The sequence below is a fragment of the Borostomias antarcticus genome (genome assembly GCF_949987555.1).
Source record: "Borostomias antarcticus genome assembly, chromosome: 11".
In the NCBI taxonomy this organism is placed as follows: Eukaryota; Metazoa; Chordata; class Actinopteri; order Stomiiformes; family Stomiidae; genus Borostomias; species Borostomias antarcticus.
Genome location: NC_140244.1, coordinates 2,489,546 through 2,514,429, shown reverse-complemented (window position 1 = coordinate 2,514,429; position 24,884 = coordinate 2,489,546). Strand labels below are relative to the sequence as shown.

Below are 24,884 nucleotides of genomic sequence, written 5' to 3'. Positions count from 1 at the left end.
ATGAGTGTCTAGATAGATAGATAGATAGATAGATAGATAGATAGATAGATAGATAGATAGACAGATAGACAGACAGACAGACAGACAGACAGACAGACAGACAGACAGACAGACAGACAGACAGACAGACAGACAGATAGATAGATAGATAGATAGATATAGAGCTATCTAGGTACTTCATTGAACCTCAATGGGAAATTGTTGTGTATCGTGTTATGTCAATAAGAGAAATTCAAATAATTTTAAAGAAGGTTTTCTGAATGACCTGCGTCTGCCAGACATGCCTGGTATATCTGATATCACTCTACAGTAACGTGGAGGGGGACACATGTCTGCTTGTCCTCTGAACTTCTCGTCAAACTGCATGGAAGTCAGAAACATGAAAAGGACATTGTACAGTATACTGCTTGAACTGTCACACCTCATTTGCTAACGTGCCACTTGTCTTGGCCATTCCGCTCCCCTGCAGGGTTCTGAAGAGAGAATATGAGCTCAGCTCACCCATCGCTCTCAACCTAAGGGCAACAATGTTTAGCCTGGCTTCGCCAGACCCAATTCAAATCAAAAATGCTAGACTGATCTGGAGAAATAGAATATACAGTAAGCTCCCCAGATAGCAAGCGGATCTGGGCCATATACAGGCCAGATCTGGCCCTTGTGGCTTAGTTCCGGCCCATATATGGCCCAGAATCATTACACATCCGCTTGCTATCTGGGTCACGTGATCAGGAAGGTGAAGGCAGACTAAAGAGTAGTGTGTGCAACAATAAAATAATCTGTAAGAGCAATGTATTTTAAGAGGATTGTATTTTCAGAGTAGCAGTGACATTTGTTTGTCTGTAAGCTACTCTCCATGCACGAATAAACCACATTTTCCTAAATGTTCGAATCTTTATTGCAGTTATTACATGACAGTATGTTCTTGCCTTGTAATAATCATTTGTTCCTTGTTCCAAATGAGTGTTCCGCAATCAGTGTGTGAGTTTAGGTTAATAATCAGTTCCAAAGAAAAAGAAGGCGGGCCTTCACTGTTCCCCCCACCTGATACCTGTCTACTCTTACCTCTGTCTCACCTCGTCTACCTGCATCACACAACTCTTCCAATAGTGTCCAATATTGTGACAGACCTCATACCATAGGATAAAACCATCTGACATTATAGTGGTCCATCAATGTACTGTACCTCTTTACAGGAATATTTCCAGTTGCAATATTTTCATTAACTTTGGTCTCTCACCCCAGACAGCAATCCGATCAGGGCCATATACAGGCCAGATCTGGCACTTGTGGCTTAGTTCCGGCCCATATATGGCCCAGATCCGCTTGCTATCTGGGACTCTTTCAGGGAACTTTAAATTGCCCTCGGCCACGTCCATCATCGTCAAAAGACAACCATCTGCCAAGTTCAACACTTACTTTGACACTTACCGCCCTGTAATCGGTGTTGGATCCATTTAGTTCCATTTACCTGCTCACTGGCTCATTGAAACTCAAGGTCGCTTGTCTTTCCTGACTAATGGAGCTCATACAGACCTCTTGGAAACATTTTCATTTCAATTTCATTTTCATGGCAGCGGAGGCAAACTGGGCAACCGCACTGCATGGAACCGCTAGTGTTGATGTGCTTTGCATAGTCTCAGATCCAAATCCAGGATTGGACAAGTCGTCTGATTAATATTATTTCCAATCCTTTTTCATAGCCAAGCCATTGCTTAAGCTATTCTAATGTTAGATTTTTTCAATGGAAATATATGACCTAATACTAAGACATCACCACTGAAAAATGTATTGCTAAATTGTATTTTGAGTTGCAGCCAAACGAGTGCAGTTAATGAATCAATATCATGTGATTTTGTTTCATGTGTGTTTGGTTGTTTGTTTTTAACAGATGATAGATGATTATGGTCACAATTTATACGCATAACAACCAATATTTTCTGAACTGCACTGTCACTCATTTCCTCAGAAGGTTTCTTGCTCTGGCCACAACCTACAGTATAGATGGATTGGATTATTATTTATGACAAAGGAAACCCAGATAGCAAGCGGATCTGGGCCATATACAGGCCAGATCTGGCCCTTGTGGCTTAGTTCCGGCCCATATATGGCCCAGAATCATTACACATCCGCTTGCTATCTGGGAAGGATGCTCTGAGAGTACAGACCTCCACCAATGAATGCACTTCATGGCTCTGTGCGCGTGCCCGTGCGCGTGCACGTGCGAGTAAGATGTTTGGTATTGTATTCGTTAGGTCAAGACCTTTATGCCAGTCCAAACGCTGTGTCTCTGTGACCTCCCATGTCGAGATACGGCCGTTTGAATTACCACCATTGACAATGAATGGGGAGAATTTTTCACCCCTGAGCCTAAGTCCAAAAAATGAATGGAGGTCAATGGCTGGCCATGTTTGGGTGGCTTGTGGACCCACCCCGTAATTCGAATCCACTCCAAAATGTATTTGGTTCTAAATTGGCCCATGCTACACCCCTCCACTGAGTTCAAAATCAATCTGGTAATTTTTTACGTAATCTTAGTCCAAAAAATGAAAGGAGGTGAATGGACAAACCAAGAAAGCTTGTGGAGCTGCCCCTTGATTCAGATCCACTCCAAAATGTAATGGGTTCAATGTTGGCCCATGTTACACAACTCCACCGACTTTCATGAAAATAGTTTTTGCGTAATCCTGTTATCGGACAGATGTACAAACCAACATGAATCGGAGAAAACATTACTTCTCACCCTGCACTGTCTCTGGGGCAGAGGTAATGACAGATTTGTGGCCACACCTGTCTCAAAGTGTATGTGTGTGCTGAGATCCAGTCAACATGGGGCATTATTCTTCGTCCCTTGTCCTCATGGTTACCCAAACCCACAAATATATCGTGGAATTACATTTTTCTCTCAGCATGTTGCTACTGTAGCTCGTAGCAGACTTCACAGCACAGAGGTTACATACTGCAGCCTTAATAACAGCCTGATAAACTACTTACAGGGGAGTATTTATTTTGTATTCAGCTGGTTAGAAACTGACATAGCAACCTGCAGGACAATTCTCTTCCAATCATGCAAGTATTATTCAAAAACAATAAATGGTGTCAAGCTAATTAGAAAGCATTTGCATCACTTCTAGTCTAGCCCCAAACAGATTATGTATAATAATAATAATAATAATAATCATCATCATCATCATCATCATCATCATCATCATAATAACAACAATAACAGCACACTCACTATACACCATCAATTACTATAAAATGAGTTTTGAATGGCTATGACAGGAGCTGATATGTACAGCTAATGTAGGGACAAGACCATAACCTAATCCATGCACAGTTTACATCCTGGCAATTCAGACCGGTAGGACTACCTACTGTAGTATCCAGCCATAGCATACGGACAACAGAGCACTATCCATAGCGTAGGCCAAAGGAGTTAAGGTTGTAAGATGACAGATTTTGTCTCTTCTTATTGTGCGTGTGTGGTGTATCCAGGTACCACCTCCATCTTCCTCTGGGTAGCTCCGCCCCTTGTGGATTGACAGGGTCCATGGACAAGTGGCCGAGCGGTTTGACAGGGGACGGGTGCTCTGTTGACACACTGGCTAAATCTCTTATGGCTGTCAACACGGCCTGGTCTGGAACCTTAACTGTCGGACAGAAAAGAGAACATTTATGAATCCGTCAATGGTGTGCTTGGTGGGGTCCCAGATAGCAAGCGGATGTGTAATGATTCTGGGCCATATATGGGCCGGAACAGCCACAAGGGCCAGATCTGGCCTGTATATGGCCCAGATCCGCTTGCTATCTGGGGTAGGTTTCAAACTCACATCTCTGGGCCCTGCAGCCAGCATTGTGTATCCATGAGTGTGATGATGAAGATTTTATATTGGACCTAGAGGAATGACATGGTGCATCAATCAAAGCTTTAATTTAGATGTTCAGATCTTGGACTGCACATAACACTGTGACAGTGTCTACAGTCAGACAAAGACTGGTGGTCAAACACACGTATTTATAGTTCTTGAAGTGGGCAGTATGACAAAATAGCCTATAGAAACACCATGATTATTGACCATATACCATATAGAAACTGGACATTGGGGAACAAGTATTGCCTAAGTATAACGGCATGTTCTGACCATAAAGGATAGGTCCTGGAAAATCAAGAACAGATGGTCAGTGTAGTAGTTGCTAACCACTGCACTAACAATATACAGTACGAGTCTATTCTGAAGAATTCCTTCTCAGAGATGCTGATCAAGGGTCTTGGTGGTATTTGAGTTTCTTCTGTGAGGCCCTCAACATGGTTTTCATAATAGGGACAGGCATTTATTAGCATACTATATGCCTTCAGCACAGTCATTGTTACTAAAAGACACTGAGGGACTTGCTATAACAAAGGGTGAGGGTAGTGTGGAGATGTTGATACAGGCTTTCCTGTTTGGAGCAGCAGGTAATGCACCTAGCCTGAGGACCCGGAGGTTGTGGGTTTGAATCCTACCCTGTCAAAACATTCAACATCCGATTCTCATGCATTTTGGCCTCTCACACTAGAATATAATATGTCGGTCCTGTAACAATGTAGGCTATTGCATTCACTTAAATTTGGCAGCCCCGATTCAAAATATTCTCGTTTTACAATCATGGGTGATAGTCATTGTAATTGTACCTTCAGACTGGGAGTATGTAAGGTGTCTAGCAGGGTAGGCCTCTATTAGTGACGCCGCCAGCACCAGAATCGCAGTGAGCAGCAGCATCCTGAGGGCATTCGCGTTAGCAACCTTGCTAACACTGGCACGAGCGTAGTGCGTATCTGCTAGGGGAGATGAGAGAAGTTCAGTACATGAAAGGGCATGTTAACATGAGTTCAAAGGAATACTCCGAAGTTCCAACTCTAGTCTCCAGAATGCATATCGAATGAGTTAACAACATCTGGGCGGATTGATTCAGGACTCAACAGGAAGCAATGAAGCACGGTTGCTCATGTAATGTGCACTCGTGATTGACATCCTACACATTCTGCCAACTGGCCATGTACTGTTTCAGCTGTCCAGTCACTAGCAGCAAGGAGACAATCAGATTGGATGCTTGTGTTTTCCCTTGAGCTTACTTTACATAATCAAAGTGCATGGAATTGAGTAAGAAACATACATCTGCTACTATAAGTACAAACATCATACATCTTTAAGATGTTCCCTTTAACATTTGGGTACTAGCACTGAGTTCACTGTAAATTGTATAGCCCACAGCACTGGAAAAAATAATCAGGCCTCTGAACTTATTGAACTTATTACTTTCCCACTTTGAATCTAACCCTTTGACTGGTAACGTTAACGTTAAACCTTTGTGCCAACATGTAGTATTTGACAGAAATAGTTTAGTTTGCCTGTGGCAGTGGGACGAGAGTGAGAGATGAGTTTCAAGCTTGAGTACAGTTGCCAGGCAACTTGCCAATGTTGACTTGAAAGCTAAAGCAGAACACCTGTTGTTCCTGGTAACATGAAAGGAGCCAACGCACAGGGGCGCCGCCAGGCATTCTGGGCTCCATGAAAAAACATGACGTTGTGATCCATCATTGGTGTCGATTTTATTAGGAAATTGTGGGGACACAATAAGCGAGGCGTCTGGGGGTTGTCCCCCATGACATTTTGAGTGTCACACTTCATTTCATTCATTCATGGTGAATTTGACTGAACCCATTTGTGCCTTTTTTTGCATCAACGGCTCTCAGAAATCCTATAGTGCTTTCAAGTATGTATTCTCTTGTAGAACTTTCTCATTTAATATTGTCCCTGATGAGTCACCCACATATACAGTAGGCATGAACCGTAGCCAGCTAGCTAGCCAGCCAGCTTGGCCATGGGCTAGGTTACCACTTTATGAGCTAACTAGCATATGTACATCTCAGCCACCAAACCTGCCATTCTTTTCTCTCTTTTCGTTTTTGGGAGCCGGATTTTTCTTTAGGAAGCAGCAACATGTGGTGTGTTCCTTTGGTATTGGAGCTCCAGATTTGGCACCCAGGATGACATCATATCCCAGTTGAATGCGTTCCAGAAACAAAATGCGAAAAACCCACTTTGACCCCATCTTTGTCATTGTGGCCAAGTTAGCCATTGTTAGCAATATGACTGATTTCATGAGAAACAATACAGAAGTGCTAATAAACACAGCTTTCACAATGTGTGGAGTAGCCATCTAATTGGCATCAGCAGCTGACGTTGATGATGTCGGGTAGATTTTTTTTACCCCGAGTAAAATGGTGGAAAAATGGTGACATATTTGATGACAATCTGGACGTCGACCTCGGGAATCTCCGCGTTTCCAATGCAAAAGGAACCCAGATAGCAAGCGACATGGCAGCCCCCCCCCCTCGACCCAAACACAGTCTTTCTCTCTGTCTCTTTCTCTCATACAGAAACACACACACATGCCAAACTCGAACTTCAAACAGGAGCATCAAAGGCCTGTGACATCATCAACCCCTGCTCCTGCTCTTGTGAGGCATGTCTCTGGTTTACCCTGGAACGATGCTTTTGATACTCAAGAACCCTGTTTATTTTATCACTTAAGCAATAAGCAGTAAATATTTATCAGCATCCCATATGTACTTCAGTGAGCTCCCAAAGATTTAACGAATTATACGTATTCAAGTATTCAATTATATGTACTGTTGTATTGTTTATGTGTATTGTTTCTCTAACTTGGAACACTGTTGATGTTCAGATGGAAGTGAAACATCCCATAAATAAAGCACATACTCATGCCATTGCCCCAGCTCAATTGAACAGATGTACAGATGACAACCATTATTCAATTAAATCTGGTATCCTCTTTGGCTAAACATGTGTATTGAGTAGATGGTTTGAAACTTACATATTGAGCCTCTGATTAAAAGTGCCTCAAACCTGGTCCTAATGGGCTTTGTAAAGTGTAATCCCAACTCTACACTGGAAAGTCATCCTGTACCTCAAAGAGATGGTTTGGTTGGATAATAATAAAAAGCTATGCTTTCCTGGAACCAGGATTGAAAAAAAAATGTTGTTAAGTTCTCTCCCCTGTCTTTGGGGAGCTCTGTGGAGCATCAGAGCATTATATAGCTGCAGAGCCATGTCCATGATTATCACCTTATTAAATGGTAGAGGTCCTTGTAACCCACACTGCAAAACGTTTAACTGCATATTACTGAATTTAATTGATTCAACATTTTTACACTCACAATATTGAGTAGATTTTCGGAAATCGGTTAAAACAAACCTTCAATGATGAGTAGAAGTAACAAATATTTTCAGTCATGTCTGAATGAATCGATTTCGCACAATTACCAAGTAGATTAAGTAGATGTAACTGAAATACCAAGTACAACCTATTGAAAAGATGAGTAGAAACCACTGAACAAACACTGAGTAGATATAATTGAAAACTTTTGTAGGATATAACTGAAAACTTGCCAATTACTTATTGAAACAAATGTGTTGCATTTACTTACTTTTTTTATTTTTTACTTAATTTACCTCATGCTAAAATAGTATTTTACTTGAAGATTTTATGTTAATAAACTAGTATTTTTAGCCTTAATGTGTCAAAACTAATTACTGTATGTTACTTAATTTAATCAACATTTAAGTAACATTTTTACACTCACTAATATTGAGAAGATTTTAAGGCTTTGAAATCGAGTGAAACAAACCTCCAACAATAAGTAGAGAAATATATTATATTTTAATTTCTTCAATCTAAAAATACACATTACATTCAGAAATGCCAATAAAATAAGGTTCACAATACACATCTTCTTGAAATATTCACCGATACAAGATAATACATTTTAATAGGCTACAACACATTGTTATCAATACACAATAAATCCACATCAAATTGAAAAGCTTCACAATACTCATTACTTTGTTGAAATAGTCAACAACAATCTGTCATCCATGGTATAGCTATCAAGGGATAAAAAATGTATCTTGTCCTGACAGAAAAAATGACCAAAGCTAGCGATTTGATGGCATGAGTGGGCAGTATATATAATGAGTGAGTTTAACCGATTCAACTTAACCGTGTCAACCTTTTTTTCTGATTAGCTGTTATAATTAATTGCTACTGTAGAAGTAAAGCCAAGGCAGGAAATCTACAACAACAGATGTCATTGTAAAAAGGCATTGTTATTCAACAAGGTAATGTCACACTTGCCATGTTGGAGAAAGGCAGTCATTTGGCAAGACCTGCAAAGTCAGTGTGGTAGTTTTCTTCGGTTCCTTCAGCTGATGTGCAAATTGAGGAAATCTTAAAGAACATTCAAATAGGTGAGCAACTATCATCTCGGTCAGGCCAAGGCAATTGCTTCCCCGTCCACTTCATTATCTGAAGACACAACGTATGGGGGAGGATAATACTGTGTATCAAATATCATCTCTGACTCAACACACAACAGCTATAGGCTTTATCCTGCATAGACCGGGCTGACCCAGACTACAGCAGATAGAGACCAGGGGAGAGAGACAGAGAGAAGGAAACACCTACTGTAGCCCATGCTCTACAATCTCTCTTTTTCTCCATAGAACATATTTTCACAGAGTAATAACACATTAACAGTAACGTTAAACATGTAGCTACTAGACTGCCTTTGACTGGCTAATGTTAGCTCTCTAGTTGCTAGCTAGTTAGCTGCTAGACTGGAGCTGTGGCACCAGGAATTTGCCTAACGTGTTATTAATTATGCAGATTAAATTTACTGTATGTCTATGTGACAGAAAAATGCTGTATATGCATTTTTATTTCATGTTAGGGAAAAAAAAGTTGGCGGATAGAATTTTTCCTCTACCAGACATTTGTCTGGTGAGCTAAAAAGTTAATTTCGATCCCTGGTTATGACTATTGTTACTGTAAATGCCACATACAAACAAGGCTAGGTTAATTCCAAAGTTGTTGACCAGTGGACTACAGGTAAAGGGCATACTGCAACATTCAAATGGTTGCCATTTTGATTAATTAGTTTGCAACACTATTTTTTACATTAATGCCCTAAAGATGGAATGTTTCAGACTGAATTTAAGAATTGAGCAATATATTACAGCTAATCGTTACTGTAAGTAAAATAGTCTCTTCACCTTGTTAGCCAGCAGTGAGATGCAGTCAAAATCCACTGGTCACTGATCAGAGACACCTCAAGCACCACTAGTCTCAGTCGGACATCGTAATGCCGCTCAGTTGGTTGACGGTCTCAACCTCCAACGATCATCTTCTGCACATCACTCCCTGGCCTATGACATCTGAAAGATAAAGATAAAAGACAGAGAGTCCTCTACCAACGGAAATGAAGACTGGTGCTTCCTACTTAGTACAGAACAAGAGGTTCTTGTCCTCCCCCCCCCCACACACACACACACAGTAAGAGAGCGAGGAACGGGCAATAAGACAGATGATGAGGTGCATGAACAGTGCATATGACCAAATAAAATGAGCTGTTCCCTTAAAGAGGGATACATTGATATACCATGTCAACACCCCCCCCCCCCCCCCCCAACAAATTTGGAAAGTATAAATGTTGGCTTTCAATATCCCTGAAATAGGTTATGATCCTACCAAATAGCTGTTCACAAACATCACATTACTATCTTATCTAGACAGCCAAGATCCAAAGGAAATTGAGAAAAAGTTAGCTAGCCTGTCATCTCTCATCACGGTCACTGTCCTCTTGACATTTTCTATCCTCAAACTTCAAACCCGGAACATCCGCCCAAAACACTTTTCTGTCTACTCAGCTCTGCACTCTTGGGGCTGTCTGCCTCGTGCTGTCAGATCTTACCATAATAACTCATATACAGTTACAAAGTGTGTTAGCTAGACGACGGTCGTGACCAGAAGGACCTGTTTCATCACTTTTGCTGGGTGCAAGTTACAACTTCACCGTTGAAAAAACACTGAACGGCTTATAACGCTGTAACTACTGCATTAGAAAGTTGAACATTGTCTTTTCAATTCACACAATTGTGTTTCAATAATATTTTTACTTACCGCTTATCATATTTGCAGCCATTTTGGATTGACGTCAGCCGGCAACTGGGGGCTGAGAAACATCCGAATTTGCGACGAGGAAGTGCGAGTTCATGCAGCGTTTTATTTAATCATTCCTAGTAGCAAGTCGCAATTTGCCACCTCCCAGTTATAAACGAACGCACCATAAGGCCCGCCCCCCTTAGTTACTTTCGGAGCCAGCATGGCGCTCCCACTGTCGCTAACGGCACTCCCTGCAGAAATAGTGTCTAATTTTTGGAAAAACAAAAAGGCTATTTCAGACAGAAGGGTCTGCCATATGCATTTGAAATATATATTAGGATATCAAACTGACTCAACAAAATCCTGGTAACTAAATAAAGATAGAAGCTAAAGCCTACACAGATCAGAGTAAAAGTGGACCACCGTACCAGTTGGTGATTCAGACAGAGGACCACGACATTAAAGTGTCCTATTATGCTAATTTCCATTTTAATATAAGTCTCTGGGGTCCCCAAAACATGTCTTTGAGTATTTTTGCTGAAAATACCACTCAGAATAAGCGTTCTAGTACTGTATGCCTCTATACCCCTCCGTTGACCAGGAGGTAAGATCGAGCGGATTGAGCGCTTTTTTTTCATATGCAAATGAGCTCAGCTAAGAGCAAGTTGGCAGCTTGCTCTAAAAGCTAGATTCTGTGGGCCGAGGCGAATCCAATGATGTCCACTTCTTAGCATTTGATCATTTTTAATGACCGCTCGATGAACTAGAAGTCTACTGATTTCATTCCACTAATGTTACTCTAAGACAAGCATCCGGGTTCAGGCAAAAGGGGAGTTTGTTCGTGTTAGCTAGCTAGCGTTAGTACTATATGCAAACACACTGCATGATTACTTACAGTTTCTGCATAATTTCCACAGACAGTTGGTATTGCTTGATCATTCAGAAAGAGTTTAACGTTATCTGAAAACCCTGCATTGTGCTGACCCAGGCTGGAAAAGCAATCGGGCAAAAAATGGCTAGCACACACTGCCAGTGTTTTGACAATTTCAGCGGGAACGTTGCCATCAAAAATAAAATGTATCCACTCAGCTATGCTGTCCTTTGAGCTTGGGAGACGATCTGTGCTGCTTAGTACATCAAGAACAGAGCATTTTCTGTGCGAAGACATTATGCTAGCTAGCGGGGTCCCCGACTGTGACGTAAAGTGACACAGGAGATTTAAATGGCTTGCAGGGACTTTTTTTTCTACTGTTTTCATTTCGGTTGATCACAACAAAATGACTGGGATGTTTCACTTCATACTGTGTGTGTTAGTAGGCCCATCAGAGACTCAAATGTACGCAAAAACAATGAAAAAGTTAGTTTTGCAAATGTGGACCCCTTTAAGGAGCAACACTGTTCCTGTAAAGCTGAGTAGGTCTTCATTCACTATTACAATGAAAAGCAAAAGCAGTAGGTCTATATAACGTTATTCAGTTGTAAATTAGCTCTTAGTTAATAGTAGCCATGTAAGCTTAAGCTAAGGTAAACAAGCTAACATAGCAACAGCATAGCATTATTTTAAGGTTAAAAGTAATTAATTTCCTTGGAGTAGAAAAAACTGTGCCTGTGGTTCTTTGAGGAGTTCAACTGGATTTGAGGACATTCACATAGCTTTATCCACAGCCTACACTTGACTTTTCAGGGTTTGGTTTTGGAAAGGGAGAAAAACGTATACCTCCTTCCAACCTCTCCGGGTAATTTGTGTCACTATGTTTAACCATAGTGAGCTAAAAGTCCACAAAACCAGCTCGAAAATTAAGAAAATGTGAAACTTTTACACCTTTTTGCGCCTGTATTCTGAAAAGTTGGCCTACCTCCTCAGGATGACCTAGCACCCATTATATTATGTTTAATCCATGGGTAGCACATCCTGTCAGGTAGGGGATGTCTATCAGAATGTTCTACGAATCATTTTATTGGGCTTAATTCATGGGTAGCGCATCCAGTCAGGTAGGAAATGTCGATAGACAATAAATGTCGGACCTCTGTCGGAGCCTTTCCTGTGCTGTGACTGGCCAGTCTGCATTTTGGGGGTGTGGCTTAGCGAAGGGTGAATTCCGCTGCGTCTGACTTACTACTTTTTTGTGTTTTTTTGTCAAGGATAATAATATGATTAAGTAGAGTTGTCTAATAATTGTAGTTCTTAAATTAAGTCTACTGAAACAGACAATGATTATTACACATATATAAACAATGTAATTTGTGAGTCAAATAATAATTTCTTTGATTGAAATACACTTAGTATGTATATGTACATTTCATACAAAAATACTTGTTGAAATTTTACTCACGAATAGGTATAGTCAACACAATTAATCACCAAAGTGATGTTCAGTAATTTTAATAATTATAACTGTATATTTCTGTTAAATGTACAAGGTCACTGAAATATTTTTTAGAGTGCAGTATCTTTTTCTCCACCATCTCCACAGCCCATTGAAGACAATCAGGGCATAAAACCATAAGTTCTGCTAATGTATATATCCTGATACACAACTACATATACAACCATCCATGTTCACACACACACACACACACACACACACACACACACACACACACACACACACACACACACACACACATATAATGAAACCTTAAACCAACTTAGAAACCCAACGTCTGTCCCACATATTACCACGGTGCAGTACAAAAGCAATCCGGAGCAAAAGCAAAAGCAAAGTACAATCCGGAGCCATCAAATAGCTGAGACCAATTTACAAAACACTGAATTGAGAATAATTTAGCTCCGTGGTTAAAAAAAAGGCTACATGTCAACCTAGCTTGCAGACTGCTAACCATCAAATAATTCAAAATTGACCAGACCAAACTAATATTGTGGACCTACCTGTCACCCCTCGAGCTGTCAGAAAGTTTCGTTTGAAATCCTGTCTCCATATCCCTCCCACACTAGTGCTGTTTTTGAAGGGTGACACGGCTTGCGTCATCATCCAACGGTGTGTCCTAGGGTGGTGGCACTCATGCTGTTCATCCATCCTGCACCCCTCCCTCTCTTCTGCCTCTCCCTTTCATCACCCACTTATCTCTATATTCTCTCTGCTGATTGTTTGAATTCCTAAGATGTGAATCTCCAGAATAGGCCCAGGGGGGGGTTGGTCCCAGCCAGTAACAATTGGTGGGTAATTTAATTTTATTTCCAGACCAGAGGTTGGCATTCACAGACTATAAAGATCTATTATTATAGATGCATTCAGCCTTTCTTCTGAATGTTTCCTGTGATATAAGCTCACAAAAGCAGATCTGAATGTTAGACAGTAGAGAGCAGACAGAAGAGGAGCTTGCCAATTTCCCTGGTTTTAAGGGATGAGAAAAAATAAATATTAATTCGATCATCCAGATGATTAAAAACCATACAGCGTATTTTTACTGTGTAATTAAAAATTCTGTTCGCTTATAGAACACTTATACAGAAATACACTAAACCATTACAATCGTAAACAATCACTTACACAGAAAAACATAATGTAAAGTGATACAACAGTGCATGGGAATCTCAGATCGAGGATTCAACATTGATCATCCACCTGGAGGCCCCAAATGAGTAAGAGATATGAGTCCCCAGATAGGTTCCCAGGTAGATCCCAGATAAGAGGCAATGTGTAGCCTGATAGGTTCCCAGATAGCTTGTCTGATGTGTCATGTGTGACATGTCCCGGTTACTGAATGATACAAGGTTGTCTGAGTCTGCCATTACACTATCTTGCACTACACTAGCTAGCCCCTCAGACTCGTCATGATCCGTCTAGCCGGTTCCCTCATCCAAGCTGTTGTAAACTCAGCCATTTTTGAAGAGGGAGAAAGGCAAAAGAAATATGGTTTGAGGAGTCCCATTGTCTTTGAATGGAATGAGCAATGTAATGGTTGAAACCCCCTATAGGGTTAATGCACATTAAAATGTCGCCATCTTTTTCATATTTCAAGAACACAACTCAAGAAAGATTCAAATAAGCTCTGCAACTCTTAATTTGACCCTTGCACTCACAAGGATCTCCAGCATAGTCAGCTTTGACACATTATTTTATACTGTAGATAGTGTTGATGTTCTCAAAACCTCATGTTAAACATGTTAAAAAATACAACATGAAGAAATGTCAAAAAGATCCAGGCTGTCCATTAACTTGTGCTTTAAAAGATGATCTTCTCCTTTCTGTCAGTGTCTGTAAAGATGGGCTTTGTAGTTGGGACCAGAAAAAGTTGCTCCTGTACTTCTGGTCCATGTGGGTTTAGCCTTCTCTGTTCTCTGTCTCTGCATCTCATCAACTCCTCCTTAGACCATGGAAGAACTGCCTCCAACAAAACTGGTGAATAACTGGTTTAAGAATTGAGAAAGAAGGACAGTGAGTGAGAAGAAAGAAAATGGGATGATCGTTTAGTATTTCATAAAGCAGCCCTGTTGGGAATGACAACTAGACACATTGAAAATATTATGTGGAAAATCTGCCCTTTGTTGCAATGTCTGGGAAGTCTTACCAAAGCCAGACCGTCGTGGAGTAAGCTCACAAGCTATTTGATATTGACTTCCTGCTGGAACCTCAAGTCTTTTCATGCTATTGCTTTTAATCATGCTATCAAAGTTATGCATTCTTAGGTCAGCATGAGGTAGACCTGAGGAACATTTGACTCACCGCATTGAGACGTTGGATATTCATCAATGACAGCACAAATCCAAAACCCATGGGGAAGAATGACCTGGACAGAGAGATACATATTCATCACATGCGGGACATTCAGCAGACACAATTATACTCGACCGTCAACGATTGAATCTGGAAAAACAAAAACAAAAAAATATTCGCCATCACTCAACTATCTATAAGAAATGTGTTTGTTTGTGCAGTTCCAAACGAGCTGGAACGTGGAGTTTAAGACAAACATGAGTTTCTGGATTGCATATGGATCGGCCTGAGTCAAACATCTGCCATGAAATCCAAACACAGACACAGAGCTATCAGCTAGCTTTTTTAAACTTGGATGAAGATAAAAACAAATGTTATTATCTTCTAGTCCATTTCCTGTACCTTGTTATTATCTGCTGTCTTGTGTTAGCTAATGTTGTACCAGAAATGTTTGTGTATGCCCCCATCTGCTACAGTACTTTGTACTCCAGTCCAAACATCTCATTCGTTGAGATCCGACGGAGAAAACCTGTCTGCTTGGGCAGCTAACAACAACGTGGCCCTGCTGTATGATCCCAAGGTCGCAGCCAGCTTTGTCTCAGTTTGCTGGAAAACTAGGACGAATCCTGACTTATTAGTGGGCGCCGGCGTTGGTAACCGGCTCCCTGATAGATGCGTGTTAGGAAAGTTCCTGCGGTCCCAACATCGACCATCGCTGATAACCATGCCTAAACTCGTGAACCTCGTCCCGAGTGAGCCAGTGAACCGATGGAACTTTCGAAAGGCCAACTGGAAACACTACCACCTCCTTACCCATAGATCCACGAGGTGCCTCCCACCACCTAACACCAACAACGGAGATGAGGCGTACCGGGAACTCTGTGGCATTATGGTGAAAGTGGCCAGAAAATCCATCCCCCGTAGACGTTGCAAGATGTTGTGAGAGTCTCTACTGTGCCTTCCTCCGGGCCCCCCCAGGAGCTGAGTCAGACAGACTTGCCTCAGATCTGCTGCTCCGCCTGCTGCTGGACAGGCCCATGGTCACCATGATCATCAACGAAGCCTTGCGCATCGTGACAGGATGCCTGCATCCCACCCCTGTGGACAGCCTTCCCATCCTTGCAGTCATCCAGCCCGCTGGCCACCCGCCGCACAGGAACCACAGCACGTCTCGCTTGCTGGGCCATGGAGCCTAACCACCTGCTCCGCGACAGGCTCACTGCAACAGCGGAGCCTCCCCGGCGTCTAGACAGCCTTTTGTGCCTGCCGCACGGGATCTCCTGCAGCAATGCAGAGATCTTAACATCAGCGAGGCAGGGTGGGCAGACAAAACCTGGCGTGCTGAGTAGGAGGCAAACACCTCCATACTCTGTGATTTCATCCCGGACGCCGGTCCTTCCCCTCCCGGGATGGACTTACCCAGACCGGCGTGGGTAGGATTTATCGCCTCCGGACCGGCGTCGGACGCTTCCGCTCATCAATGCACAGATGGGGCTTGGTATCCTGTGTGGCATGCGAGTGTGGCACCAAGGAACAAACCGCACACCATGTCATCCAGGACTGTCCGACATATCGGACACCCAACGGAATGCATGGCCGTACGGTTGTGGACGACGAAACGGTGACATGGCTCCTGGAGGTGTGCCCGGATATATATAGACTGGGTGACTTTTCACCCAGGCTCGGGGTAGTAAAAGGATATCCCTCAGCCCTGAGCCTGGGGGGGAGAGGACACAACATCAAACCCAAACTAAGAAGATTCGCTGACATTCACCTGAGGGAGACTTCCCCACCGCACTGCATGTGAATACGAGAAGGCAAGCGGTCAAATGAGTTGGGATGTGGTTTACCAAACACAGGCTCTCTCTAGTGGGTTCCCTCCAATTTCCTCTCACAGTTGCGCCCTTGAACTCACTTGAACAGGAGCATGAAGCCATAGCTTTCCACTGCCATGCCAATGACTGGCCAACGGCACAGCACCAGGGCCACGCCCCCCAGGAAGAAGGTCGAGCCCCGGAGCTTGTGTCTCTGGAAGAAGAAGTGGGTGGTCCTACGGAGGCCAATGAGGAATGCCAGGCCTACCAGAAACAGCACCTGTGGCAAGGGGGAGGAGTCATGTTATGAATATTCAGAGACTCATACTGTATATTAGATTGCGGTACTGTATAGCCAATCAGCATCCCAGTACTGAAGTGTAAAAACTCAGCCGGATGGGAGCAGGCAACTTAAAGGGATAGATCAACATTTCAACATTCAGTTTGTTTTTCATCATCATCTAGATCAAGGTTTCTCAAAATGGGTGCCGCGGAATCCTTTGATAATATTTGGAATTCATCAATGTCACTTATATAATTATTTTATATCAGTTTAAATGTGAAGTACAATAATATGTTAAATCAGTTCTAACCAAAACGAATGTTTTGATAGACTACTATCGGTTGAGGCGTGTCATTGTACGCCCTTGCTAACATTGCCTGTCAGCAGATGGCGGAGGCCAGCCAGATGACAGGGAAATATGGATATGTTTCTTAACAGAACAAATAGCGTTGCACCCATTCATCAACTTACGTCGGAGGCTGTGCTCGACCAGCCAGCAGCAGCAAAACGGGCAAAACTGAAGCCTTACAGTAATTCCTCCCTTAAGTATGGTTTTAGCTGGAGTGGTGCTACTAAGTGCCTAGTACACCGCTATGCCTGATATCTGATTTATCGAATAAAAAAATAATTAATTTGAATGTTGTGGTCACCATCATCTTATAATAATAATAATAATAGTATTATTATTATTATTAATAATAACAATAATAATACTAATAATTATTATTATTATTAGTAGTAGTAGTAGTAGTAGTATAATAATAATAATAATAATAATAATGATAATAATAGCTATAGTATGCCAGAGCCTGTTTATGCATCAGTAAAAGATGGCATGCTGAGAGAGAAAACTAAGAATGTAATTTAGGGATGCCATCCCAGATGGCAAGCGGATCTGGGCCATATACAGGCCAGATCTGGCACCTGTGGTTTAGTTCCGGCCCATATATCGCCCAGATCCGCTTGCTATCTGGGATGGATGTCACGCCCCCGCCTCGCCAGCCCCGCCTTCGTCAGGCTACCACGCCCTCTGACTCTGACTCAGATTCTCCTGGTACGTCCCAGAGGCCACAGCGGGAACTGCGCTCTCACCAGTCTCAGCCACGAGCCGGGCGTGCTCCCACTTCACACCTGCCTGATGTCACCAATCAGCCTCAGCCACGAGCCGGGCTTGCTCCCACTTCACACCTGCCTGACATCTCCGATCAACCCGTCTCAGTCAGGTTAAGAAGCCGGGCTACTTAGCAGTCGGTGCCAGATCGTTGACCAACCTAGTGGGTATCACGTCTCTAGCTCTAACCTAACCTGCCTTTATCCTAACCCTACCTCACCCTTTTTGTTTTCCTTCGTCCTAGTCTGACCTCCCTGCCACTGCCTGAACCTTGCCTGACTGGAGAACCACGTTCCTGCTTGAACCCCACGCCTGTCTGACTGCCACGTTCCTGCCTGAACCCCTCACCTGTCTGACTGCCACATTCCTGCCTGACTCTTGCCTGTCTGACTACCACGTCCCTGCCTGACCCATGCCTGTCTGACTACCACGTCCCTGCCTGACCCTTGCCTGTCTGACTACCACGTCCCTGCCTGACCCTTGACTGACCAATAAACGTGCCCCACTGTGGGTCGTAATGATTTATAGGGGTGCCCTGGGCTAGAAAAGTTTGAGAACCACTGATCTAGACCCCTGCCGATCTAAACCCTTGACATTCAGACCATGTTAAAATCCACCTCACGGTTCGTGATGTTTGAACGAAGTTTGTTGGCGATGCTAAAGGAAACACATGGACACAGTTAGCACCCTCTGAAAACAGAGTACATGAAATATGCTGTCATGGTCAGAGTCATCAGAGCTGCAGGACATAATTCTGTTCTTTTGACATCAAAAGCACAACAAATGTGTCAAAGTTGAGTTACAGGTTGAAACAGATGTTCATCATCACAAGGTGTCCTACCTAACCCCCATCAATATGTTGCTCACTGTCAATTAGCTCACTGTCAGGAAAGGGCATTTTGTAGATTAAAATCAGAGAACCAGCTAAATCGACATGGTGTGTTGTTCAAGATTGGAAACCTGACTTTCATTATGCAGGGTATATCAATTCATCACTCCAATCATGAGATATGATCATAAAGTTGAGACTTTATAGTATAGTTGAACTGTATTGAAAAGTTGAGCTACACGCACAGTTCAACTGTGTGGGCTATAATTAGGGATGTCAATTTATATGTAATGTATGTATAAATGTTAATTAGAACAATTAATTATGCCAATATTAACATGTTAATTAAATTATCAGATACCCACTTCTTTAGTCAGATACCCACTTCTTTAGTCACCACTACACCCTTGATGACTATTAAGTGCTTTACTCGTTTGCCACAATAATGTAACGTCTTTTAATTAAAATATCTTTATTTGGGAGCTTTTCCCTGCAAAAAAAACAATAGGCTATATGCGATTAATTGTGATTAATTACATTAATTAATTACAGATCATGTAATTAATTTGATTAATTGTTTTGCTCGATTGACAGCCCTAGTTATGATATTTCCTACAGTGTCAGTGGCCTCTCATAGATAGAGGATGGATGGTGTGAGAGTGAGAGTGAGGTATGTACAGTGTGTGTTTGATTGATATGAGATGGAGGAATGAAGTGTGTGACAGTCATATGAGCCCAGACAGCAATCCCATCAGGGCCATAAACATGCCAGATCTGGCACTTGTGGCTTAGTTCCGGCCCAGATCCGCTTGCTGTGACGTGTGATTGAGATACAGGTATGAGACGGGGGTGTCTGTCTGATTGATATGCTATGTGCATGTGTGATTGATATGAAACATGTCTGCTTGCTATCAGAGGGAGGGGTGGAAATTTCGGATATATTAATACGGGTATGAGAGGGAGGAATGACAGTGATGTATACTCACATTCCCAAACGCCAGCAAGACGGAGTCAAAGTACAACACCACTCCAAATAGGAGGAAGAACAGGCCAAAGCCTGTAAGTCCAACACCGATCTCTGGAGAAACACGCACACACAAGTACAGTACACTATTACTGAGGGAATGGCAGAGTAGTTATGACATCTTGATGGATTCGTTCAAACACAGTTCAAATTCCCAGCACTGATATAACCATCTCACTGAATGCAAAGTCTTTAGAAATTACTCAAGTCTCAATAGATACCCGTAGCAACCCGTAGATGCCCCCAGCAACTTGCGGCCTATACAGTAAGCCAGCCCCCTCTCTCCCCGAGCCTGTCAGAGAGTCACCTTCACTTCCCATTTTCAAATCCTGGCTAAAAACCTACTTTTTCTCCCTGGCATACAACCTTCCCTACCCTTAACCACCTCCTAAACCCCTGGCCCTCTCTCCCTAAACCCCTGCCCCTCTCTCCCTCTGCCCCCCGACCCTCCCTCTGTTTCCCACCTACCCCAGCCATCCTGCGATCATCTGTACTGTTTTGCCCCTATTACCCCGTTATCATCACCGTACATGTTCTTTTCACTACTGTCTGTCCATTTTGGTTCTGCCTGTATTACCTCATGCCCCTGCTGTGTAATATCTCCGCTGTTCAGTATCTCTGCTCCTGCTCATGCTGCTGCTGGTAAAAATCTGCTTTGTTTATTGTCTGTTGCCTGTTGCTTGTCTCATGCCTGTTTTATGTTCTTTTGCTCTTACCGACATCTCTGTAAGCGACTTTGGGTTACTGAAAAGTGCTATATAAATAAAATGTATTATTATTATTATTATTGTTATTATAATACACTACAATTCCTTCTGAGTTTAGGGTTTTAGTGATACTGTACATTTACAATGAAGGAAAGTTGAACACTTACTCTGAGATTCGGTGATTGCGACCATGTTGTATAACTCTCTTTCCCTCTCCCACTCTCTAACAAGCGTACTGATCTGTTCCCCCACACTCCACTGTGACCTTTGCACTCTGCTGTCACACTCCCAACAGGTAAACATTAACCACGGTGATAGGACTAGAAAGACAGATAGATAGGACCTACCCAAGCCTCCCTTCTCCTGGAGCTGACCACTCCCTAGGTGTTCCTGTCAGTAGCCATTGAAGAACTGTCTTCTTAAATGGATCATTGGATTTTCCAAGAAAACTGTAACACACCTTTAGCATGATTAATAGACTTTTGATAAATGGATTCCTGCAGATGCTGATTTCAGCTTCACAGTGAGACGTAGCCAAGAGTAGTAGGAGTTTGTAACCTTGCAATCTTAAGTACTGTAAATTGATACCTTAACATACTGTATAATAGGCCTCCTGTAGCTCAGGAGGAAGAGAGGCCGGCTAGGGATAACAAGATCCCCGGTTCGAGTCAAGCTTCTGTGTGCCAAAGTGTCCTTGAGCAAGACACTGAACCCCAAAATCGCTCATGTGCAGCACAGTGGTGCAGTGCCTAGTACTCGTCTGATTGGTCCCCGGACAGGAGCCCCTGATTGGTCCCTGGACAGGAGCCCCTGATTGGTCCCCGGACAGGAGCACCTGATTGGTCCCCGGACAGGAGCACCTGATTGGTCCCCGGACAGGAGCACCTGATTGGTCCCCAGGCACGTTGCCTGCTGCCTGCTCCCGGCTGCCTTTGGGGGATGGGATGGGTGAAGAGCGAGAGAAAAATGTCATCGGTGGACACTTCACTGTGTGTGTGTGTGTGTGTGTGCCTGATCACTGTGTGATGTGCAAAATCCACTGTATGACAATAAAAGTTGTTTGCTGTTTCTTCCTCAAAGTCTGGACCCTGGTCTGGATCCGGACCGAACTACAACTGTCTCTGGACTCTGAGCAAATTATACTTTTTCATAGTATTTCCGAGACATTGTCGCAATGCAGTGAGTCAAAATTCTCTGCTTTCTCCGCTACAAGCAGCACTCCGAATGCCCTCTGCTTCGAGGGATTGGCGTTAGCAGTACCCAGATAGCAAGCGGATCTGGGCCATATATGGTCCGGAACTAAGCCACAAGTGCAAGATCTGGCCTGTATATGGCCCTGATCGGATTGCTGTCTGGGATATTGCCAGATTTTGAGTTTTTTCCACCCAATTGTCTATCCGATCTGGCAACACTGGGGTCATGTGAGTTGAAAGTGCAGATGAGTTGAAAGCGCAGCTTACATTAGTAGTGTCTGCAGTTAACTAGCAACAGTAGTGCAGTAGTAGCTAGCTAGTAATTATCCTGAGATTACTTTGAGCCTCAGTTATTTCTAGTGTAGCTGGCATATTCAACCCAGATAACAAGCGGATCTGCGCCATATAGCGGCCGGAACTAAGCCACAAGGGCCAGATCTGGCCTGTATATGGCCCAGATCCGCTTGCTATCTGGGAAAGGTGGCCAAGAGAAAAGTAAACAGTGGAAATAGGCAATTCAGATGAATGGATCGAAAAAAATATGCCTTCATCCTCCTTCCAACGAGCACCAAACCGATGTGCTTAATATGCCGCGAAATAGTAGCTTGTGTAAATATGCCACGAAACAGTAACTCTTGTGAAGTGGCAATTTGAAACGCCACTATGAAACAAAACAGTCATTTTGAAGCAGCCTTTCTAGAAAAATCTACAGGATTAAAATTGGACAGAAGGTGAGGATACAGGAGGTGAGGAGATAAGACAGGAGGAGTGGAAGGAGACGAGGAGATAGGATAGGAGAAGAGAAGGGACTTGCAATGGTTTGATTCACCTTTGTTGTGTGTGTGTGTGGGTGTGTGTGTTTGTCTGTTAGCAGGATTACACAAAAACTACTGGACAGATTTTCACGAAACTCAGTGGAAGGCTGTAGCATCGTCCGACATATAACCCCTTAAATTTTGGAGCAGATCCAAATCACGGGTCAGATCCACGAATGAAAACAAAACTTAGAACGAAGCCAGCTCCCTGTGTGGAAGTGCTAGAGACTCAGGGTTTAGACTGGGGGGTGCGGGGGGAGAGCCCGGCGTGCACCGCACTGCCCCCTGCTGGCTGTGACCCGAGGGGGGTGCCACAGAGCCAGCCAAATACACCCACCCATTCACCTCCAGTCAGTTTTACCTCCGCCCAAGCGAATGACAGGGCGGGTCCATGAGCCGCCAAAACACAGCCCGGATGGCCATTCACCTCTATGCATTTTTTGGACTAGGATTACATAAAAACTACCAGACTGCTTTTCATGAAACTCAGTGGAGGGGTGTAGCATGGGCCAATTTACAACCCATTACATTTTTGTCGTGCACAGAGCCACAAAATGCATTCAGAGGTCTGTGCTCTCTGAGCATTATTTCTAGTTTGTATTGTAATTTTTTTCTTAAAGGATGGTCCTCATGGTGTTTTCTGAGGAATTTTGTCTATGCACCTATGGATCCAGTGAGTGTATTAGCGGGGACGGGCTATATCTCGAGAGTGCACCGTTTGATTTGAACTTTGATATCGGTCGTGGTAGATGATCGTAAATAACCTTTTAACATGGCTTATAATGCTAAATTCCGAACCTATCCTTTACAAGACAGACCTTTAGATTATTGGGAAAAACATTGGTGGACCTTTAGGATTTGTATTTGAGTACATTTTCAAATATTGGACACCCTTTATTTGGCTGTTTTGCATTTGTCAACGCATCCAATGTCAGTTGTTCCAAAAATACCTATATTTTCAAAATCACCAGAAACTTGGGCCTTCAAGACAATGCTCAAAAGCAATAATATACAAAAATATCTCAGCTATAATTGTTTTCTCCCATTATTGTGAAAAAGGCTTAACATTCCTGATTACATAAACATTTTCACCTTTCGGCTGAAACTTCATTTTTATAATAAATCCCGATGCATCTAAAAAAATATGTACATATTTTGACCTTAATATTTCCTTTCTCAAAACAAAAACAAAACAAGAAAAAACATATATTCTTTAGAACTGTTATGTTTTTTTGCCTTACGAGATTAATTGTCTTCTTTAATGGCTCATTGGATTTTCCTAGGAAAATGAAACATACATGATTAATAGATTAATGATGAATGGGTTCCTGCAGATGCTGATCTTCAGCTTCTCGCTGTGACTGCACTGTTAAGCTCTCAGGGGAAAATAAACATTGGCAATGTCCCAAGATGTGAAAGTGTTTCATTCACGCAGCGAGTTTGGATAGAAAGATAACATATCACTCATAAATTCATGCCATGAACTTAAAATGACCGTTCAACACAGTACTGTAGGTGCTGCTTAGCTATTTTGGTTCCAGACACATGCTCTACCACTCAGCTGTACACTCCCAACTATTAGGTGGGTCATCCTGTAATGAAAAAACAGCTTTAATAAGAAACAGATCAAATGGATTACTGTGCAGCCACTAGTAGTAGGAGTTTATAGCCTTACAATCTTAAGTAACTCAATACCTTAACATGCAGTATAATAGGCCCTGTCTGTCCTCAAATACTGAACATTCCCCAGAGAAGTCATGTGTGCCTGGCCTACTCACCTTGGTCGTAGTGTCCTGCGAAGAACACACACACACCCACACACCCTAAACTCAACACTGAAGCAACAATAAAGTGTCCAGCTGTTTGAGGGTTCGGCATGTATAAGAGAAAGATTGTGAGTGCAATCAAGGAGCCCACATGGGACCTTCATTTTCCTTGGCAGAGGTTATTATTGGAAAAGCAGCAGGACTGCGGCTAAAGTATTGGGAACTGGCTCTTATATATCTGCCTAACCTGGAAGGAGAGGGAGGGAGTGTGTGTGTGTGTGTGTGTGTGTGTGTGCATGTGTGTATATGTGGAGGTGTGGTGTTTGTGGCATGCAAGTGGGTTGGTGTGTGTGTGTGGAAGTTGGGGGGGTGGTTTATGTGTGTGTGTGTGTAAGTTGGGGGGGTTGTGTGTGTGTGTTTGGGGCTACGAATGTCTTCTTCCCCTCAACAGCACATGGTGTAGCTCTGACCACCCACCAACTACAGCCCATGAGGCCATTAGTGTTTAAGAACAGTTGAATAAAGACCATGCAGGGGTATTTAACTTGGTTAAATACCGACTAAAAAAGCTTAAACTGTTTCAGAACCAAACAAAAACACAATGGGTTTAATTCAAATATACTTTAATGGAGGTCAATGATTTCCCTCTGGAGGAGCA

The 24,884-nt window shown here is 42.8% G+C and overlaps 1 protein-coding gene across 1 annotated transcript; it reads right to left on the bottom strand.

Moving 5' to 3' along the window:
• Positions 1–12,455: 12,455 nt before the first annotated feature.
• Positions 12,456–20,679, bottom strand: golt1a (golgi transport 1A). Its single transcript, XM_084445258.1, has 5 exons — positions 20,620–20,679; positions 19,708–19,799; positions 16,600–16,778; positions 14,694–14,757; positions 12,456–14,377 (listed from the first exon to the last, which is right to left on the bottom strand). The coding sequence occupies exons 1-5, from the start codon at positions 20,642–20,644 to the stop codon at positions 14,336–14,338; spliced, it is 402 nt and encodes a 133-aa protein (XP_084301384.1). The 5' UTR covers positions 20,645–20,679; the 3' UTR covers positions 12,456–14,335.
• Positions 20,680–24,884: the final 4,205 nt, after the last annotated feature.